The 21,959-nt window shown below is 40.7% G+C and overlaps 1 protein-coding gene across 3 annotated transcripts in view; it reads right to left on the bottom strand.

Moving 5' to 3' along the window:
• The window catches only part of cacna1c (calcium channel, voltage-dependent, L type, alpha 1C subunit), a 166,784-nt gene that overhangs the window by 44,455 nt on the left and 100,370 nt on the right, over nt 1-21,959 (bottom strand). For 2 of the 3 annotated variants that reach the window (XM_058624875.1, XM_058624873.1), the window contains exons 4-10: nt 18,876-19,015; nt 14,358-14,497; nt 13,267-13,419; nt 11,382-11,581; nt 7,320-7,423; nt 5,473-5,560; nt 5,252-5,336 (exon numbers count right to left, since the gene is read on the bottom strand). In XM_058624875.1, the coding sequence (XP_058480858.1) occupies nt 5,252-5,336; nt 5,473-5,560; nt 7,320-7,423; nt 11,382-11,581; nt 13,267-13,419; nt 14,358-14,497; nt 18,876-19,015 (910 nt within the window). Of the gene's footprint in view, nt 1-5,251; nt 5,337-5,472; nt 5,561-7,319; nt 7,424-9,408; nt 9,513-11,381; nt 11,582-13,266; nt 13,420-14,357; nt 14,498-18,875; nt 19,016-21,959 lie in introns of all 3 variants that reach the window. The other variant, XM_058624872.1, reaches the window with a different exon arrangement.

Here is a 21,959-nt window from a genome sequence, read left to right as displayed (position 1 = left end):
TGTTTTGAATCGGCTTAAATGGCTCTTGAAAATTAAACCCTTAATACAATTAAATAAAAATTATACTTGACTGGTGGTGGATAAATTCAGTGTTGGATGGTCTCTCTCGACATTAAGATGTCTGCTGCGAACAACTGCGTTCATTTACATTGGCATGCACCAACTGCTGCTATGCCACTCACTCACTTAAAAGCACTTGCAGCCCTCTGGTCTCTCCTGAGGCTAAAGCCTTTCTAATATAAAACCATCCTGGTGCCGTCTCCTCAATGGAGCTCTGAACTAGTTTAATACCTATTGTTAGCGTAAACCCCAAAGACCAGCGACACTGGCGATGAAGAGAGCGAAGGCAAGGGAAAGTAACACAGAACGTGACAGGGAGAGGAAAGGAGGGTGGGAATAATAGGTAAAGGTCACACTTTTGTTCATTTTCACCAATACTGGCGTGTGTGTGTGTGTGTATGTGTGTGTGTGTGTGTGAGAAACAACACTGTCTCTAAGCAACATCCATCGTGCTATACCGTATAAAAAGATAAATAAAATGTTTAACTACAGGGAAAAAAATAATAATGCAGATCTGTTTTAGTTCTGTCTACACGTAAAATCGTTTAAATTAGTTTAAGTTGTCTGATACCAAACACAACCTGACCAAACCTACTGTTGACCATAAATCTACTGTTGTGAATCCTTGTCTTTCAATTGAGGAGATTAGAAAACAACATTAATTCAAGTCTGAGTTGAAATTACCACCAAAAAGCTTGTTATGGTCAAGCTTTTCGCTTTTTTAGCATGACCACAATAGTACCAGCTTCTTCTTTAGTTAGCAGTAGGTGACTGGACTTGTGTGAGGTAAGTTTGAAGACATTTCACCTCTTCAAGAGTCTTCTTCTTTTCTTTAGCCTCTTGGAGACATAAACGACTTTAAGCAAGTCCAGTCGCTAACATCCAACTACAGAAGATGACAATGACCTGGATGACTGAGAACCTTCCCAGACAATATTATCAATTGAACTGTTGAGGCCAGAATCACCATTTACCCTCTCAACAACATTTTTAAATGCATGAAGAAAATCACAATAGTTCCAGATTAGAAGCTATTTTTTGTCTTTTCGTTTTTGGAATCTTTCATGATAGTGATTGGCTACCTACAATGCAGGGAGGGGTTTAGGGAAAGGAAGCTGAAACAACAACAAAAGGACTGCGTCATCACAAGTAATACAAATAAATGTTGTCACTAGTGATTCCACTGTCCTCTTGTTGTTCATTCAGAGAAGTCAGGCAGATGCGAACATTTCCTTTCCTATGAAGAAAGATCTATGAAGGAAAAAGTGGCTTCATCTCAAAACTCCACCCTGACGATAGTTTTCTGAGCGCCATGAAATAAATAAATGCAAGTTTAAAGCCGAAATATTAATTTGGAGGGTACAATCTATGTCTCCAATGTGATAAAATATTGATATTACACATAATGTGACCTTGATATTACAGTACTGGACAATAGTACGTGTAAACAAGGTGACGGGAGACAACAAAAAATTAGTATTGAGAGGCAGCCACTGTACAAGGGAAGAGGTTGCAGTTTGCTTAAATGTCTACAGTCGGATTTTCCAGTAAATCATTAACGAGGGTTGGACCATGCAGACAGACGCACACGCCTTACGAAGGAAAGCTGCATTTTTCTTCATAGCTCCACGTAGAGACTGAAAACGACGACTCTTACCTGGGGACAGAGAGCAACGCTCAAGAACACACACACATAGACAACACAAATGCAGATTTGAACACCAACAGCCGTATACCGGCTCATGCGTCACCGCAACAACCTGTTGCGAAAGGAACATGATTGCTTGTGCAAAAGGTACATTCCCTCTTGACAGTCACAGCTCATCAAAGACTATTTCTAACATTCAGCCTTTAAATCTCTATCTCATTCCTAGGGGGAGGAAAAAAAGGGGTGGATATTTACCTGAAAAACAACCTGATCAATTATAATGTATGCTGAGAGTATTCTCTTTTTTACTTTAACCCATAAATAAGTCCTTACTCCCTTTCCTCTGACAGCTGTATATATCAGAGAATTGCACCAGGACAAAAACACAGTGGATTTGATACTCTGTGGCCTTGCGGTGACAAGATACACATTCAGGTCTGTGGGTGGAAACAATTCATAAGATACATGTACTGTACATAAATAAATAACAAGCACTCAGTTCACATCACATGTCATCACATTTAAGAGTGCCTAAGTCTTAGTCACGAGTGTTACCTCATGAATAATGAAGTCACACACACACACACACGCGCGTACACAGAGAGACTGTTGCTAAAAACTGTGAACATCAATACAAGGATTGACATCCACTATTCTCTGTTACCCAAAAAAACAACACACTCACTATAGACTATAAACATTTGTCTTCATACAACACACTAATCACATCATACATCAATATAATGTCCCCGTTTATCTTCTCTTCACTATGACTGTATGATAGAAAGATGCGATCAATCGTGAGCCTTGTCCAGAACACACATCCACACACACACACACACACACACACACACACACAACTTATTATTTACTTGTCTCTCACATACAGTATCTTCTCTTTAACTGTGTAAATGTCCTCCTTCTAATGTGTGTGTGTGTGTGTGTGTGAGTGTTGTAAAATGTCCTGGGCAGCGGGTACAAACTGCCCTCATTCATCTTCCCAGAGGAGGATCTGTCCATCGAGAAGGGAGGGAGGGAGGGGGAGGAAGGAAGAACGACGGAAAGAGTGAGTATCTTGATTTTCCACTTTTACAAACAAATGGATGATTGAACTTTCGAATGGATAGCTTAATATTAATAATTTTGTCAGATCATCTTTATCTAATGACTGTTAAGTTCAACCGTTTAGTAAAAATAATGGACTGAAGCGTGCAGCTGACAGATACTTATAGCTTTAAAACCTATAAAAGTTACACCAATGGCAAATTAAAATAACTATATGAATACTGTATATATAATTCTCTTTGACTGTATCTTCTCTACAACTATCTTGGGCTCATACATAATATCAGTGTTACAGAATTAGCAAAGCTTGGTCAAAGGAAGCTTCTTCTTTCATATTGTGATTTATGACATTTTCCAAATTGGCCCCAAATAAGAGGCGACATACTGTATATATTTGATGGCTGATACGCCAGAATCTAAGGCACTAATGTGGTGTTTTTGTAAAACTGATTGCTCCAAAGGAGCACAATGGTAACAGGTGAAAATAAGTCGATTTGTTACGGATAAGCCACAAAGGTGTTGTGCCTGATTTTCAACTAAATTGGGTCATTGCTTATTTGACCACGTTAATTTCTTTAAAAAATCACTGAAAGATTAAATAATCATCTTTCCTTCTTTCCTTGGGAGTCATCAGTGTTTCACAGAGTGAGTGTGCAGTGTGCTTCTGTAAGAGACGAGCAGTGTGTGTCTGTGTGGATAATGTGGCGAATGCGGGCTCTGCCTCTGCACATTTAGTCTTCATTAGTCATTCATTCACCATCACTGCGAGCATGTCAGAGCTCCAAGCCATTGTGGAGCAGTTCACAGGACAGACTGTACACACTGAACAGGACACGCTCAGAAATAGAACGGACACACAACCCTGCCTTGTCCTCACTGTCCCTCTACCAAGTTCTGTTTATTTCCATCATAGCTCTCCCTGCAGGTATTGTTGAGACACTAGGTGATTTAAGTCTGTACATTTCTGTCAGAACACAGCTACGCACATTCCTACGGGTGTATACCAAGTAGTATGTGTATATGCATGAATTTGCATGTGCAAGTGTGTGTGTTAGGGTGTCTAGAGGCTGTTAGCTGCAGTCTGACACATTCCACTAATATCTAAATAGGTTTTATAGCTCAGGAGGATTCTCAGCCAGAGCTAGCAGATGATATTAACATCCTCTCAGGCTGTCAGTCAGTCAGTCACTCTGTCAGTAAGTCAGTTATTATCCTCACAACAGAAAAAGCTGTATTAAAGAATACACACAATCAATCCAACCTGCCCTATCACACATTTGCACCGTTAAAGGAATTCCTGACCACACAAGAATCCGTAAATCACACTACAAAACACATGCGAATTCATCCTCAAGGCAAAAGTGGAGTAAACAACATCTTGGCCTGTCTTACTGTTACAAACACAGGTTGCTGGAGAAAATGTGTGTCATCGAAAAACCCTGCATCAGCAAGACTAACACACACACACACACAGCCAGCCAGGACATAAACAGCTATATTGAGAAACTAGAAAAACCAAGAGTCCTCCAGTATATGGATAGAATAAATGAAAAAAAGCACATGCTGCACCACACACATCAGCCTTTTTTTGCAGGTACTTATGGTACCTACAGTATGTACTTATGGTACCTACAGTATGTACTTATGGTACCTAAAGTATGTACATACAAGTAGAGACTCATGTCATTCAGTGGGGATGAGGGTAATCCAGGTTATTTCCCGTAGCTACAATTTACAGCTCCCACGGACTTCTCAAGCCTGAGCTGACCACAAAACTCAAGGCTGAGAGGAAGGACAATCGCCCTCCCCAACCACAAATCATTGGCCGTCACGAGAAGGACGAGGAGAAGCAGGAGGGGAGTTGTGCAGATAAGCACAAGAATGAAACATACAAGCAGGAGGAGTCCCTGTTTAATACTTCCCCTGATCCAAGGAGACTGAGGTGACTCTCCGAGACAACAAAGACGTCACGAATCAGCAAGGGGTTCTGGAGGCTACAGAAATCAAAGAAGCACTCATCCAGTAAGAGCAGCTGAATGTCCCTCCCTCACCTACTGTATGGGAAAAAAATCTATTTAACAACAGCCAAAAACAGACAGGTCAGGTATCTGTCTGTGGAAAAGAAACTACTTAATGATATTACAGATTAAACGGAGAGAGAAAAGTAAGAAACAGACAAATAGATGGATTTAAAAATGAAGATTAAATTATGATATATTCCTGCATGTATTGGTCTGATTAGTAATTTGTATTTTCCATCTTTTATTGCATTGCTATTCTGACACTTAACAACAAAGGAAGACCTTTTTCCCCCCTTTCATTTCCCTCTCCTTGTTTCTGCCGTTTTGCTGCCTGCACATATCGCCTGCAACAGCAGGGACATAACAGTGACGTCCACTCCAAATTGGATTCACACCACAATGTAATTTTCACTGACACACACGCACGCACGCACGCGCACAAACACAGTAGACTCACGGTTTCTGGGTTTGTCATCATCCAAGCCCTCCTCCTCATTCTCTGGGTCAATGTCTTCAGCCTGAGTGATCCAGTCTAAATAGCCCTTTAATCACACACGTAAAAAGACAAAAATGAAGAAAATGCTGACAGTTTAGCAGGACTTCCTTTGAATGTATTGACTTTCTTGTTACTAGTGACCATCACACACGCGTGCACACAGACGCACAAAAGCAGCCTACCTTGAGGTCTTCCTCCAGTTGCTGTTTTTCTCTGAGCTTCTGGAAGTCACCGCGTGCCTTGGCCTTCTCCCTCTCCTTGGAAAACTCTCTGGGAGTATTGGAGCAGGAGAGAGCGACAGAGGGAAGGAAAGTGAGAGAAAGGAAAACAGAGGGAGGGAAAGAGAAAAAGAATCTGAAAATCTTTACAGTTTCACAAAAACATATCATGTGAGAAGAGCGCGATAAAAGAGAGGATTACACTTCAGAAAGGGAAGGACAGAAATCCTGTTAAAGAGGGAAACAATGTGAAGTGGAGAGAGAGAGAGAGACACTGCCAAGATGTTAGTTTGCAGACAGCGATCGAAAGATATCTGTTTAACAATAAACTGAACTGTTTCACAATAAAAAGTGCTCTCACACTTATTTTGCCACATAGTGGATACGGCATATTTTAAGAAGAACAGGGATCAACACAGTTTGAGTTCAGTGTCTATAAGAGCAGTAATAGATAGATAAATAGATTAGAAATAGAATGGAATGTTTTTATTTTTAAAAAAGCTCCAGAAGCCTGGCTGTAAAACTGTTTCCAGGTACACCCAGGCCTGCTGGGAGATGAAATTCCCTCAGTGATTTCTGGGTCTACCTCACGTCACCCCCCTCTTTCAACCCCAGAGGGAAGGACAAAGAGGGGTCCCGTCACCAGCTGTGCCAACTCAGCTTACACCTGTCATTCTGCATTACTAAGCTCCTCACCTTTTGGTGACTACCCAGAGAAACACAGGTCTGACCACTCCCTTTTTCCTGTAACCTTTTCTCTCCCACCACTCAGACTCCTTCAGGCCAGCCTCTCTTTATTTCCCCCCCATTTACATATGACACCACATCCAGACAAATACAGTCACAGTCAATGCTCCTGTCTTTATGTTATTGCTCCTCTTTCTGTTCAGTCATTAGTTATTATGCCACTCTGAGACTCGCGTACACACCGTGGAGGAAGCAGTTGGTAAAAGGTCATGTTGTGTAGTGTGTTGACAGCATCATTAGTCAGAAGTCAGACAAATAGTCAGACAGCCAAACCTCCCCAAGCTGTTTGGGCCAGATAGACCTCTATTATTTTCCCACAATGCTGCTGTAACATCACCGTGGCTATGAAGAGTAAGATTTGGGTCAGTCAGGGGTGAGGCACCCCACTCCCCTCAACCAGGTTGTCACTAAATCTCATCATAGTATAGGACGGAACCAGCAGAACAAATAAAAGACAACGCTAATATTAACCTTTTTACAGATGTGATGTGAATTTCCATATTATTTGTGTTTAAAAATGATATTGAACTGCAATCATTTTTTCATCTCTAGTGAAGAAATGAAAGTTAACAGCTTTCTGCTCACACCTCCTTTCATTGGCTGGATTAAAACAGCTAATCTCACTTTTCACGGAAGTCACAGTTCTGTATCTGAATTAAGGGGAGGCAATATTCAAAAGATCTCAGTCGCCAAGAAAATAATTATGTCCCGCTGAATTGCGCTGAAGCCAGACGCTCAAGTACAATTTCACTACAGCCGACTACAAATCAAAATGACTAGAAATGTACAAGTGGGTAATGTAACTCCGTTGGTAAAGCTCCAAGTATCAACACATTGTATAAATCTCAGTGTTAGCTGTCACGTTTCTTTTGTTTTTTTGTTTTTTTGGTGCCATATGTGTTTGTTCTCAAACTGTACCTGCATGGATTTTCAAAAAGCATGAAGTAGAAAGAGGAAGAAGGAAGAAATTCCTCGGAGCAAAGACAATTAGCAAAGCTCACTAAGAACAGTCGTAAGGTAAGAGAGTGAAGTTAGTCTCAGTTCACTGTGGACCCTGCCCTTACCCGCTCAACACCCCCAGAACCAAGTTTAGCACAAAGAAGGATCCGATGATGATTAAGGTGACAAAATAGATCCAGGGCCACCTGTAATCTACTGCGTCATTTACCTAGGAGATGGACGAGTGGGGCCCGGGAGAGGAAACACAGAGGGTGGATGTCAAGAATGAGAGGGCAGGGGGAGAAAGGAGTGAGGAAGGTGTGATTAGGGAAATTAGAGGAGGAGAGGAGAGGGGTGGAGGGGAAGGAGGGAGCAAGTGAAGGCGTTAGATCCTGAGTGACTGTTCCCAGTCGATGGATTTGCTTCAGTTGGATTCCTGTTAGAGCTGTGGTGCATTCACAGTATTTGTCACTTAACGTACACATGATCAACTGTATTTAACAGAATATAATAAAAGTATTTAACTTGAATTAGAAATGACAGTATAGTATACGTTGTCCGTGTAAGACAGTGCCCGTGACAGATGGCTATGAATGACCCTCATGATTTAAATAAAAACAACTATTAGTATTCACATGGAGACGTCGAGCAGATGCATTTCTGTGAAAAGGGGGAGGTTAAAAATTTGAATTCACACAGCCCAACATGGGCTGAACCACTGTGGAGAGACAGCATTCAGTTAGACACTTGAACAGACTGTGCAGCAAGACTCCAGGGATCATCACTATCAAACAAAGTAACGTGAAGGTGAAAAGATGTGAGGTGTTAAATTTACATTTAAATCAGTATTTATTTAGGTCTCATCAATGATTTAATTAAAACAAAATGTATTGTCATTCAACTCGGGTGACAAAATTATAATACACTTGCAAAGAAATGCTTCCGTTCCATCATTACCATTTTGAATGCCATATTTCCTTCAGCCTCATCACTGTCCTCAAAAGAACCTGTTGTGTTTTCCCAGTTGTATACGTTTTTTCTTCTTTTCTTTTTCTTTCTAGCTTTCCACCTCCACAGCTGACCTGAGGGTGAATTATTTATACCCCAATGTGTCCCTACAGGCCGGGTGGTGCTTGTACTGAAACAGCGTGACGTGGCAGAGCACGGTAAAAGAGCACCTTGCTCGCCTGCCAGAGTAGAATTTATTAAAATAATGTACACTCACATTAAACTCCAGATCTGTCTTTACAGTAAGCACACAGATACCGATCTTGAAAAGCTGTTTAAAGGTTAAAGCCAAAATAAGGGTTCCAAATAAATGTAACAAATGCATAAATACAAATGTTTGTTCTGTACACATGTACTGGATTGAGTAGTGCATGTGGCTTATTGTTTTGAGGCTGTTTTAGTAATTATGTGTGAGTGTACCTGCCCTTCACAGACAGGTTGTGACAGGACATGACACAAAGTGCATCACAACTGAAGGTACAGTATGTGTGTGGGAATGCATGTGTGGACTTGTAGCAACGGACTGTTTGAGTGGAGAGAGAGAGCAGGAGATTTCTCTCAGTCCAGTGACCGTCAGTGTGATGTTCCTCGATTGTGGAGGATTTTGGCCGCCCTGGCTCTTTTATTGCTCAAAAGCTGGAGGGAGGTTGATGGTATCAGCCTGATTCGCATATCAATGATAACGTCAGGCTATTTGTCAACATGGAATTGAACAACGTTGTATATCAGTTCATATGTAGATGTGTTACATTGTATACACTTCTGTGAATGACAATATAGTGTACAGTACATTGTTCACTGTTCATCTCATGTTGTGTAAAGTCATATTAATTAAACATTTGATTAAAGGAGCCTTGCTACATAGTCATTCAACTACAACATTACGAAGAGTAGCCTGGCATCACAGACTCATTTGAACTTGCAAAATGGGTCTGAAACCCTGCCGTTCATCTTCCATTTCAGCGGTCATAGAACAAACCTACAACCAATCAAAGCCATGAAACATGTGCTCTGTCATTGCATGAAAGCATGGAAATGGCCAACCCAGTTTCAGGATGGACGGAAATCTGAGGCCAGATCTACTAGAGCAAATATGTAGAATCAACGCAGCAATTCCTCTGGTTCAGAGGCCACGTCACAAACAGCCACGTCACAAACAACACACATACTCCCATGCACACACATGACAACAGTGAAACCTCTTACCCGCTCAACACCCCCAGAACGAGATTGAGAACAAAAAAGGAGCCGAAGATGACGAGAGACACAAAATAGACCCATGGCAGCTCATAGCCCATAGCATCCTGCATCTGAGAGAGAGAATAGATGAAGGAAAGAAGGAGAAGGAGAGAAGGAGTGGATTACAGAGAGATTTGGCAGGGAGAGGACAGATAAGGGGCAAAAAACGGAAGGTAGGAGAAGTGTTAGAAAGGAAGTTTGAGAGGATTGAGAGAGAATAATAGAGTGAATGAGAGGGGCACAGTCGAGGTCAAGGACAGACGGTGTGTTAGAGGAGGAAAAGAAAAACAAGGAAAGAGTACAGCCTGTTAAAAAGAGCTCTGGCAGAGCAAGAGTGGCAGCATTGTATGATTAACAGTGTGAATAAATGCTTTTGTTTGCTTGTTGGAAAGCAGGTCCTTGATGATCCACCATGAAGAATGATAAACAACATTTATCCGCTTTTGTTACTGACAAACATGAGCTTTTGTAAGTGTATTAGTCATGTCATCTTTTTTCAAAAATTAAATTTAGATGAAATTGTGCATATAATCTGGTTCTTTTCCAGCAGCGTCATGGCATGAAGCATTGAAGCAAGAAACTCTCAGGATATTCAGTAACTATTCAGACATATGCCACACATTTATCTGCATATAAAGAGACAGATCATTATCATTGCTCGTGACAGAGCGAGATGATGTGGACAAGAATTCAATTATAACGCAAATTTCAGAGTGAATTAAAGGGCATTTAACAGACAAAATTTATTACATACAGCTGCAGAAATAATCAAAGCGGGGTAATTTCAAGAATGAGTTATTAAATATCTGCTACTTTAATGTGAAGACTACTGGACAGAGGAAGACAAAAAAGGGAGAGGATGGGGGAGAGAGCACCAGCTGTTTGATATCATTAATCCAAATTTCCAGGAACATTGACATCTAAGGGAATGCATGGCCAAAACCTAATGAAGCGTACAAACCAAATGTTTTTAAAGCCTTGGTGTTGTCTAAATATTTTTTCCAATATTATTTGTACTTATAATCTGATAAATAGGACCAATTCATTAAAAGGACAGCTGACTTCAGCAGCAGCAGTTTCATAATCAGCATATTGTGTGAATTAATGTCTGAGTGTGTGCGCGCATGTGTGTGTGTGTGTGTGCACCAGAGGTTGCAGTAGACAGGGTAGTAGGAGAAGGGGTGTAGAGCTAGCAGGCCCTCTGCTCCATGTGTATACATGAACACAGACACACACGAGCACATACATCGGTTTGAATTTGCAGTAGGAACTCACATTGACACACACACACACACACACACACACACACACACACACACACACACACAAACAACAGTTTAATTCAGCTACATTCTCAAGCTAATTGAGATTAGGCATAAACTCAAAAACATCAATACCTTCTGTATAAACTTGTGTACCAATCTTTTTTTTTTTTATTGACTAAGGTATTTACTAATGTCATGATTATTTCATTACATTTTTGCTGTGCAAGCTTGTGTCCCTCATAGGTTATCGTTACCTTCTAGTCAGAGCTTAAAATTGTTTTTTTTTTCTGAATGACAAATGACTGTAAACAACAAAACCAAAGGTCATTTCTATGTTTTTAAAACTATTTTAAATGTATCTTCTATCCATATAGACACAAGAGCAATACAACTGTTAATTTTCACAGCTTTCTGGCTGTGGAAATAGTCAAAACTTTTGTTTTTTTGCAAAAAATTGTTTTATCAAGATGGATACTTAACTATGTTACCTAAATATGTGCCTAGGGTGACATGTGTGTTGCATGTGCAAGTGTGCACACGTGCATGTTCACTTGACTTAAGCATCTGGATTCTGCACACATTTTAAATTAATCTTCTATCTCAGTTCAACAGCAGCTATACTGTACATTCATAGCAGTGTGGCACACAAAATCACTATTGTGGTGTCCGGCTCACCCAGTATAGCACGTCCGTCCAGCCCTCCATTGTTATGCACTGAAACACCGTTAACATCGCAAAGGCAAAGTTGTCAAAGTTGGTGATGCCGTCGTTTGGGCCCTCCCACCCCATTTTGCACTCTGTTCCATTGTGTGCACAATGTCGACCATAAGCTCCATCGGGTGCACAAGGTGCTGGCTTTTCCTCTGCAAAGGTGCCTGAGACAGAAAGAAAACAGTGTTGAGACTTTAGTTTTTTCTGTTACTCATCCAGGAAACTTGGAGCTGCACGGTGCAGGAACAGCAGCAGCTGTGATTGACTATGCAGGCTTCATCAGGTGGTTGTTTAGGGGTGCTCATAATTTGTGATTGTGTGATTTATGAAAATATGATTGTGAAGTCCTACTGAATGTCCAGGTTTATTTTTAGCAGTAGGATCCACTTCTACAACTTTTCATTGTCACATTCTGTGTTTTTAGCCATAGTCCATGCAGCTGTCTCACTTTGCTAGCGCTATATAGTTATTGTGCTTCTGCCTTGCCTCCATCAAATGTGACATAGAATTCACGACTCTGTGTGCAGCACAGGAATGTGACGGGCGACACAAAAACAAAAATACAGATTTAACGATAGTTAGGCAAATACTGTACATGCGGATGCCATCATTTTTCATTTTAATTCAGTGTTATTCATGACCTATTATGCATTTCCCAACAGTTTGCTGAATGGTGCCAAGTGTTATAATAGCCATGTGCCTCAGCCAGTTGTTGTTGGGAAAAGGCCAAACAGAGGTGTAAATCAGAGCTGTAGAAAACTCAGATTGTTTTATTAATACAGGTATAAACAAAACAGGATGCAATGGTTGCGGAATACATCAAAACTGAGCCTGAGGAAAACAAAATATCAAAGAATACAGTCGACTATAGCTTTTGTCTATTGTTAATGGTGCACCGAGTAGAAGTTGTGGATTGCATCTATCTTGAAACTTGAAAAAGCTTTTTTCGAGTTGTACATGACTTATCTCCTTATGTTTGCATGGGGACAGGTTAGTACTTAATACTTTATCTAGAAAACCCATAAGATAGTCTATGCAGAACAGAACAGGCTCACATTTCTGAAATTCAAACAACCAGAAATCCATCTTTTAGTAATTAGCATTTCTAAAGAATCTATGAGAAGGTTAAAGGGGACAAACTGAAACTAAAATCAGATGGTGCAGTAATGTAAAAAAAATCAGTGTGAAAAAGTGTCATACTAATTCTACATTACAAAACAAGCTCTCTAGGGTGACGTATAGGATAACTGAGACTATTTCACCAGCACTTACCCAGCACACAGCTAATGCCTCTCATGGGACCTATAACATCACCATAACAACACTCGAGTCCATTTATACCTGGGGGCCTCTAATGAAAATTGTTTCAATCATTTATGGAGGCTGCTCTTTCAATGATTGCACAAATTGTTCATACTCAGAAACATAAATGATGGTTTGAATAATTAATGGGGGGGATCATTTAAACTGTTTAGGCTATGCACTCTCGCTGCTGTATTGGCTAACGGCTGATGTTTCACTGAAATCCACAATTACTCAGACCTATTACCTTAGACGTACTCGAGTAGGAATGTGAGTGAGATTACAGCGTTTTTCAGATTAAAAGGTTTGTGTGGCACAGTGTTCACGTCTCCTTCCATCCCCTGGAGTGGAACCATGTGTCTGTGTGAATATATCAAATGCTTACTGTACAACTGCATGTTTTCACACGCAGCTGAATGAATGATTCAAAACACATCTGATCGCTGTAGCGAGGTATGCAAAAGTATGTGTTTGACCATGCGTGTTTATGTCTACATCTGTGCATCAGTGTGTGAATGCACGTGTGTGTGTGTGTGTGTGTGTATACCTGTTTGCTCGTGGACGCAGGTCTTGTGCATTTTGCCCATGAAGAGCTCCAGGCCGATAATGGCATAGATGATGATGACGAAGAGGACCAGCAGGGCGATATGGAGCAGGGGAACCATGGCTTTGATTATGGAGTTCAACACTACCTGTAAACCTGGGAAATACATAGACATGCTGAAAATACATGCATATACAATAGGTGTGTATACAAACTGTAAACATATACAGCATATCTACTTTATATGGCAGGGCAGTTGCAATTAATTGCCATGTAAGCACTATTGTAAAGACTCTTGAGCAATTATTGGCATATACTTTAGAGGAGTAAATGTTTGTACAAAACACATTAGGTGGAATCAATGACTGGGGAATACATGGACTGCCTGCGCTAGTATCTGTTGATTGAATGACATTACCTAGTACTTCTTCCGTCCTTTGTCAGAAGTTAATATGGAAAACGACATTTGCCCTTTTAACAAAACCAAAGTTAATTTACAGATCACTGGCAAAGAAGAGGCTAATCAGTTAGCACACAATACCGATCAGTTGCCATGACACCAGCTCAATACAGAGTCCAGTGATGTTGGACAGGGGCTCAGGCTAAACACTACACTGTGCACCACAGCACTCGTGCTTCTAAACAAAACGGCAGTGTGCCATGTTCTAGCAGCCTTTGCATCCATCCAATACTGTAATCAAAAGAGCACTCACTCACTCACTCACTCACTCACTCGCTCACTCGCTCACTCACAGCCTTCAACCGCAGTATCCATCCATTCATTTCCTGTCTTCTACTCTGTTGCATTATTGATTTCTGCAGGGACTAAAGCAGACAGGTTGACAGACTAACACATCTACTACTCATATTGTCTGAGCACCTGACAAGAGGACAAGAGAAATCTGTGTCTGAGCATGTGTGTGTGTGTGTGTGTGTGTGTGTGCGTGTGAGCATGTGCACCAACATCAGCTCCAATCTGTGGCTCATTCCTCTCTCATAACTTATCCAATCACCATTCACACCTGATCCCCACAGGATGGTTTCTACGTCTTCCGTTCACTCCTTCATAATTTGTCCCAGCTCTCAGTACTTACTTGGTACTCCTGACACCAGTCTGAGGGGTCTGAGTACTCTGAATGCCCTCAGAGCCTTGACATCAAAGCCTGCCGCTTTCCCTCCAATCGGAGTGGCACCGTCCCCTTTTGTGGCCTGCTCCAAGATTGCGCTGAATAACCTGCGAGGAGAAAGTAATGACTTCAATAACCAGCATTGTCAGGTTGGCATTCCATTTCCACAAAGTAGAAAATATCAGAGAGAGGGAAACAAAAAGAGATACAGACATAAACTGATTCAATCCAGAGTGATGCATATCCGCAAGTGATGACATTATGGCTTTATTTTATATTTCCTATTGTCACTGTTGTCAATAACTCTCTGAAGACACCAACCTTGTTGAAAAACTAAACCGGTGAAGATACCTGTACTGCTTCTCAATCGAAATGTGGTTCAAATGTGTTTGCTGGACTGACTCAGCAGAAAGATTCAGAATTGCTCTTAATGCATGATTTCTATTGTATTTTTCTATTTTAACATTGAATATGTGCAAATGTATTTTATTGCTTTCTTTATTTATGTCTTTAAATATTTGTTAAAAGCACTTCATAGATAAAAATGTATATTATTATTAATAAGGAAATGTGAGACACTGAGCTTTGAAGGTTTGACAGAATGGTAGTGTGTGGTGGTAGTGTCTCCAAATTATACTCAGAATGACATATAATGTATGTTTAATGCCACATGACTTCACATGACTTCACTGTCTGTGCTGTAATAAGAAGAGAAATGGGAAACGTATACAGTTCAAATAAAAAAAGGCCAATTCCTCTTTGTCTTTGTGTAAGACTGGTTCTCAATATTTAATTTGTGTATAGTGTATGCCTTGCAGTGGGTATTTCTGGGTAATGTCCCTTAATTCCAAATCTTAACGAGCATAAAAAGGTATTTTGGATGAGTGGTTCTCAACATTTAAAATATAGAGTGAGGTTTAACAGAACTGAGGGAACAAAAACAAAAGAAAAAATATTAATATTGTAAATAATGATTCAAATTTGAGAATTTGTTTTTTTTCTGTTAAAACGTACCACACGTTATACACCCTCATCATCCACCATGAGTCAGGCTCACTGTCCAACATGCTCTGAGTAATGTCCACGCAAAATAGTGAACACATCATAATATTAATAAAAGGGTTAAATGTCTTTTTATGCTGCAGGGTTTTGTTAGTTGTATTATCTTCTATGAAATCATTTACAGGCATCTCTTTGGCATGACTGGCTCACAAACTTGAATTTATGTATGTCCAGCTGAGCTTATCACTCCCCTCCTCCTCCTCCTCTCTCCGTCTCTCCGAGATCCTTCAGAAATCACCATACAATGCCATTATCCAGCTAGTGCGGCTCAAAGGCCAGTCAGCTGTGTATTAGTCATGGAGAATTATCAATTAGCACAGATGAAATGGCCACTTGAAAAGACCTCTCAAAACACATCACCCCGACTCTCTCTGCCTCTCTACTTTGCACTACCTCCCTCTCAATTTAGATCTCTCTCTCTCTCTCGCTCTCTCCCTCTCCCTCCCTATGAAAAGCATGTCAAGTAGCCATACATTTGCACCACAAGCTTTTCACCCAGCATGTTGTCGGTGTGGTGGGGTGTGAAAATATAATTAGAACCATTGAATGTAGCACCACATCATGGCTTGTGTACATCCACAGCTACGGACGCTGCCAACTGTGTACATTCATAAAGACAACAGATAAAGGCTGTGAGGTTTTATAGTACAGTCAACATGACGTCACCATCCCGACACAACAGGGTCGGTGTGTAACATACTACAAAATCAAACGTTTTACCCATAAATATGTTTGTATGATTCACTTTAAAATAAAAATCATATGGTGTTCATAGCTTTATGATAATAGACCTTTTATATGTATCCCTCCCAGTTTCATGTTTTGAGGCAGAGGGTTACGATAACCCAAGCAGAGAAGAATGACCATATGCAGAGAGCATCACCTACAACTTCCGCTAAATTATAGCTCCTTTTGTAATAAGCCCTGAGGGATTAAACAATCAACATGGCCTTAAATTAAAAAGGCATTTAAATTGTTACAATACACAGTCTCACCTTTAGATTCTCACCTAATTATTACAAGTTGGATCTTTAATTCAATTGTGAATGATGACAAACTGACAGATTTGAAAGGTTGGAATGACACATTTCAATAGTTTTGCTGAAATGACTTTACATAATCATTAGTGATTAATGACTCTATTTGGTCTGTAAAAGTACAAGAGATAATTGTACGTGTGAAATGTTTGCCTTTTAAAGCTATATTTAACTCTCAGTATTATCTACTCTTGGATACATATACCTGCAGCAAGAGTATAGCATTTGTGTGAATGTGCATGCATGTGTGTGTGCCTCTCAGGTTGCACATCACCAGGTACAAGCTCTTTTACCCCTTTTGATGCCAGAGCGAGTAAACTCTGTCACTTCCCATCTACACACACACGCAAACACGGAGGCAGGATGAAAATGAGGTGCATAAAGGCACAGAGAAAAGCTTTAATAATTCATGCACACACTGAGATTCACTGCAGCTGAACATTAACTTTTGAAGACGTTTCTTTCTGTTAATTCCTCAAAATAGCCTTGTCTTGACACATCCCTGTGTGTGGCGCACAATAACGATATGACGGACAAATTATGCTGACTTGGCTATTTGGAAAAAGTAAAAAGACAAAAGAGGAAAGTGGCCTTTCCCACACCTTTCCCACAACCAGAAACAATGCTGTTGTGCCCATATGGTGCACATTTTTCTTTGCAACGTGCATCATTCGTGATGTGCGTTCGTTGTGACACACCTGTTGTGTGGGTTGGTTTTCACACATTTTTTCGACGCTACATCGGAAGAGCCATTCGGAAGGTCACCCTGCTTCAATCTCCCAAAACAGCAAGCCCCAACCCTCTGGAGGCAAGGCACTCTTGAGCACAACACTAAACCTCACCAATTCCATATCTGCACCTTGTGTCTGGGCTCCTGACCTCCGTTTCGCTCTGGTTGCAAGGAAAAAAACACTTTTTTCATTGCTGGGACCAAATGCAGCATTATTGTGTGTCAAATAATGCTGAGTCCCTATTAAAGGGATACTTCAAACAAAGACAGAGAGAGTAGATAACAGCATAAGAGTGTTAAATGTTGTGTTAATGCCAGAGGCACTGGCACTAGGAGACTAGCCGATTGTGTGTGTGTGTCTACGCGTCTAGACTACGCCTGGTTCACACTGGACGAGTGGCGTCGCTGCAGCGCTCTGTCATCTTTTTAATTTCAGCCACATGTGCGTGCCATTCCCTGCAAGAAATTTCACAGTAGTTTTAGTGTCTAGACTGAATCTGAACACATAAAATATATTGTATTTTAGCAGCTCTAATAGGGTGGAAGCATTACATTACATTACATTACATTACATTACATGTCATTTAGCAGACGCTTTTATCCAAAGCAAGATTATCTTTGTCCATCTGAGTAAACAAAAAGTACACGATGTTTCCTGTCGGACATAAATCAAAAACTAAAGTCCACACACACACGCGAGCAAGACACAGCCGGCACACGTCACACATCCAGTGTGAACCAGGCCTCGGTGAAGGATAATGTGAGCGAACACTTCAGTCTAAGCATTCACTGAGCCTCCTTACAGGCCTTATGGCTGTCTTTGTCTCTCTCTAACAACACACATACACACACATACACACACGGTCAATTAGACCACTTTTATAGCATTCAGGTCCACTGGCTATTGTGCCAACAACACTGAACTCAAAGCACAGCTGGCAAGCGGGGCACACACACACACACACACACGCGCACAGATATCCACAGGCAGAGGGTTTAGCAGATGGGCAATGGTGCTGCTGAGTTGCAGATAAAGAAAAGCAGAGCACAGCTTTGCTATCAGCATCTAACAAACTAATCAGTTTAAGCTTCACCAAAACACTGTGTTACAAAGCTGAATGCAGCGTTATTATGGACTGACTGTAAAAGAAGCTTGCTTTAATGCAAATATTTTGTTTCTTGAATATTTCTGAGGTACATACATTCATTTAGTTGTTAAGTACAAAAAGACTGTGATGCCCCTGTTGGCCATCGTGTGCAAGCAGACTCAGATTTTGTGAAGTTAGTATATCATTATAAACTGAGCGATACCTTTCAGAAACGTAGAGAACCTATGAGCTAAGTTTTTAAAGAGGTCAGCACTATGAAAACATCTGGCATCAGACAGAGGCTGACATTTGCCTTGGCTGTAGTTCCATTTGTTGACCATAATGACAACAAATCACTGTGATGATTCTGCACATCATGTGCTGCTGTTTAAAAATGTGCCAGCACCTTTCCTAAAATCCTGGCAAGAATCAATCAATTACATTCATGCAGAGCTCAGTATCTCTGACACGTCTTCTATCAAACCGAATAAATTCACTGGGACTATTAAAGGACCATTTAACAACATTTCACAGCTTTGTTCAATTCTCTGTGCCTCCGTTCACTCACCCTACGACTACGATGATGAAGTCGAGTAGATTCCAGCCGTTCCTCAGGTAGGCGTTCGGGTGGAAGAGCAGGCCATAGGCTATTACCTTCAGGAACGCCTCCACTGTGAAAATGATGAGGAACAGATACTCCACACGTTCCTGTGGAACAAGACACAAAACACAAGACAGGTCCATTTATTTGTCCCACAGGGCAGGATGTAGAAAGCCTTATTATGACAGAGTGGAGAAACATTATAAAAAGACTGAGGAAAGGCTTTGGGTGAGTCATATTTATAATAAGATGAGTAAGTTACATATGGAAGTGAATACTGTTAACAGGATAACATACTGTACATTGAATCCCACACATAAATTCAAGATATTTGGGCTTAGCAACACACATCCATTATTTCTCAACCTCTCTGGGTTTATTAGCTAGAACAAGACATTGTCCTGTTAATCTTTGTATGTGTGTATTTTCTTTTCTTGTGCGTAATTACTTTTGCGAGAAACTTTATTTGTCTAAATTGTAATCAAGTACACAATCAAAGCATTTGGATTATTTAGACACAGCAGCTCTCTTCCTGTCCTACACACACACACAAACACACAAACACAAACACATACAGTGCACACACAAAACGAGGCTCGCACAGCTATCCTTTTAAGGACTTGCATTGACTTCCATTCATATGGACAGCCTTCACAAAACCTTATCCCTGACCGAAACCCATTTATTAACCGTAAACCTAAAATAGAGTTGTGAAGAACTGACAAAATGTCCTCACAAAGACAGGTTTGAATCAAAATTTGTCCTCACAGCCTACTACAGACATGTATACGCACACACACGCAACTCTTTCGCTACAGGGTTCATCTTAGACTGTTGTCATAGTAATGACCTCTGCCAAACGGGGTTCTGGGAAATGTCCTGAAATGGCCCAGAGAGAGAGAGAGAGAGCGTGTGCGCAAGAGAGATTATACAACTTTTTGGCCACTGTAAACTTTCAAAGATATTATTCATCCACTTTATCGTCTCTCACATCTTCCTTCTCATCCTTGCCAAGCTCAAAACATTGAAGTTGGATCAAAGCAATGGTGCAAAACTGTGTAGAGCCTGCGTAAAACAAAACAGTAGCAGCCTTGCTCTAGCTTTCTAGTACATACCTGTAATATGAAAATGTATTAAGAGCCAACCAGTGCTCATTAATCATATTCCCTGTTTCACACACTCACAGAGGGTCAGGGGCTTGGGACACAAGGTCAGTCAGGGTCTCATTAGACTACAGCTCCCTTGTGGAGGACCAGTTCAACCTGTGTCTGAAGGGACTGAGCATCTCTTTGTGTCCAAGAGTCGTACACAGCACAAACATAAGGTTCCAAATTCCAAATACATACAAATTGTGCCTTTATTCTTATTCTTATATATTCTTATTCTTATTCTTCTTTATTCTACTCTTTTAAATTGCATTTTCAAGGCGCTGAATATGTAACACGAAGTTTAAGTTCTCAAAATGAGTTACCGTTAAATATGTGTCTTTACTGCCTTGTAAAAACAAAAAGGGGGGGGGGGGGGGGGTGTTAACTTTAAAAGCCCATGTTAGTGTTGGGTGAGCTCATGTATACAGCGGCTGTATTCAGATTTGATGTTCACGCTGATGTGGCTTTAAAGCTAGTCCAGCTAAACAAACACTTTTCTCAGCATGGAGAAGCATTGTGCGGACTACCACTACCACCAGGCCACTTACACACACTTACACACACACACACACTCATATCCTGGGCCATGGGAATCAGTCATTAATGTAACCACTGTTTTGACACAACAGCTGTGGTATCATTGTCCCATTTGGGAACTTAATTTTCTTGCACAAAGCTTACAAGGGTGTTTATACTTGCACTGAATCAAATAGAACTTGTGTATTCATGTTCTGCTGTTCTTCGGTATTCCTAATGCTCCTATTATCACAAAAACTGCAAATTGGAAGTGTTTTCCCCCCACACTTGGAAATGCTTGAGAGAGCAGAGAACGACATAATACTGACGATAGTCTGGAAGACAGCTGTACTGTAAATGGGCTGCTCAGAAATTGTATTAAACTTTGTCTCCTGACTCGCTGGCTCTAAATTCCTTTCATTTGAATTCAAATCCATTTCTATTTCTCTATTCACATGAAACCACCCAGCTCTCTTTCCCTCTTGTGTGTGTGTGAGTCAGTTTCAGAGCCTCATGAATCGATAGTTTTAATATTCAGAATTTGTATTGCAGAGTGACTGTCCACCACACCTTACAGACAGACACACACAGGTGGGGTATCTGCTGATGACAGGCAGACAGTGTGGCGCACGGAAGAATAAAGCAGAGAAAAGCATATGGTAGGAACAGCTCAGCCTGACACTCGCAATCACACACACACACACACACACACACACTTCTCTTTCTCCTTCCCTTCCGTTCATACAGACCCGCGAAGGATAAAATCCATAAGGGGCAGCAAAGACTAATCTGGTTACTGAGTGATTTGAAAGAGAAAAGATGTCCGAGAGAGAATGCAAGAGAGATAGATGGAGAGAGACTATAGAGACAGACTGAGCAAGAGGAGGAGGCAGACAGAATGACAGAAAGGTGAGTATGTGGGAGCAACAATTCAGTTATCTGTGATAGGTCAAGCAAACCACCTATCCATCAGCTAGGCCAATCAGATTATAGTATCGACATTTTACCATACAGCGAACAATGTTTCCATTCACTATGACCTTCTGTGCATGTGTGTGTGTGTGTGTTGCAAAACAGGATTAGCCATTAAGCTGTTTTCGAAAGTTTCCACCGACACATCACAGTCCAGTGCATGTTTCTTCTTTCATGCCAATTTCAATAGATGGATAAGACAAAAAAAAGACGTAAACAAACAACCTGGAACAGAATGTACCAAAAATGTAACCATCACAACAAAAGACCACTGGAGTAACATTTGTTATTATTTCAAAACGGATTGTTTTTCTCACATATTATCCACAGAGAAAAGTGTTCAGTCTGTAACTGTAATTCAGGTCTCGATCATCATCATCATGCAACTTACAATTGTTTCCGAAATCAATTCATT

The sequence above is a fragment of the Solea solea genome, chromosome 3 (assembly GCF_958295425.1).
Source record: "Solea solea chromosome 3, fSolSol10.1, whole genome shotgun sequence".
NCBI classification, from domain to species: Eukaryota; Metazoa; Chordata; class Actinopteri; order Pleuronectiformes; family Soleidae; genus Solea; species Solea solea.
This window is presented reverse-complemented; position numbering and strand designations above follow the sequence as displayed.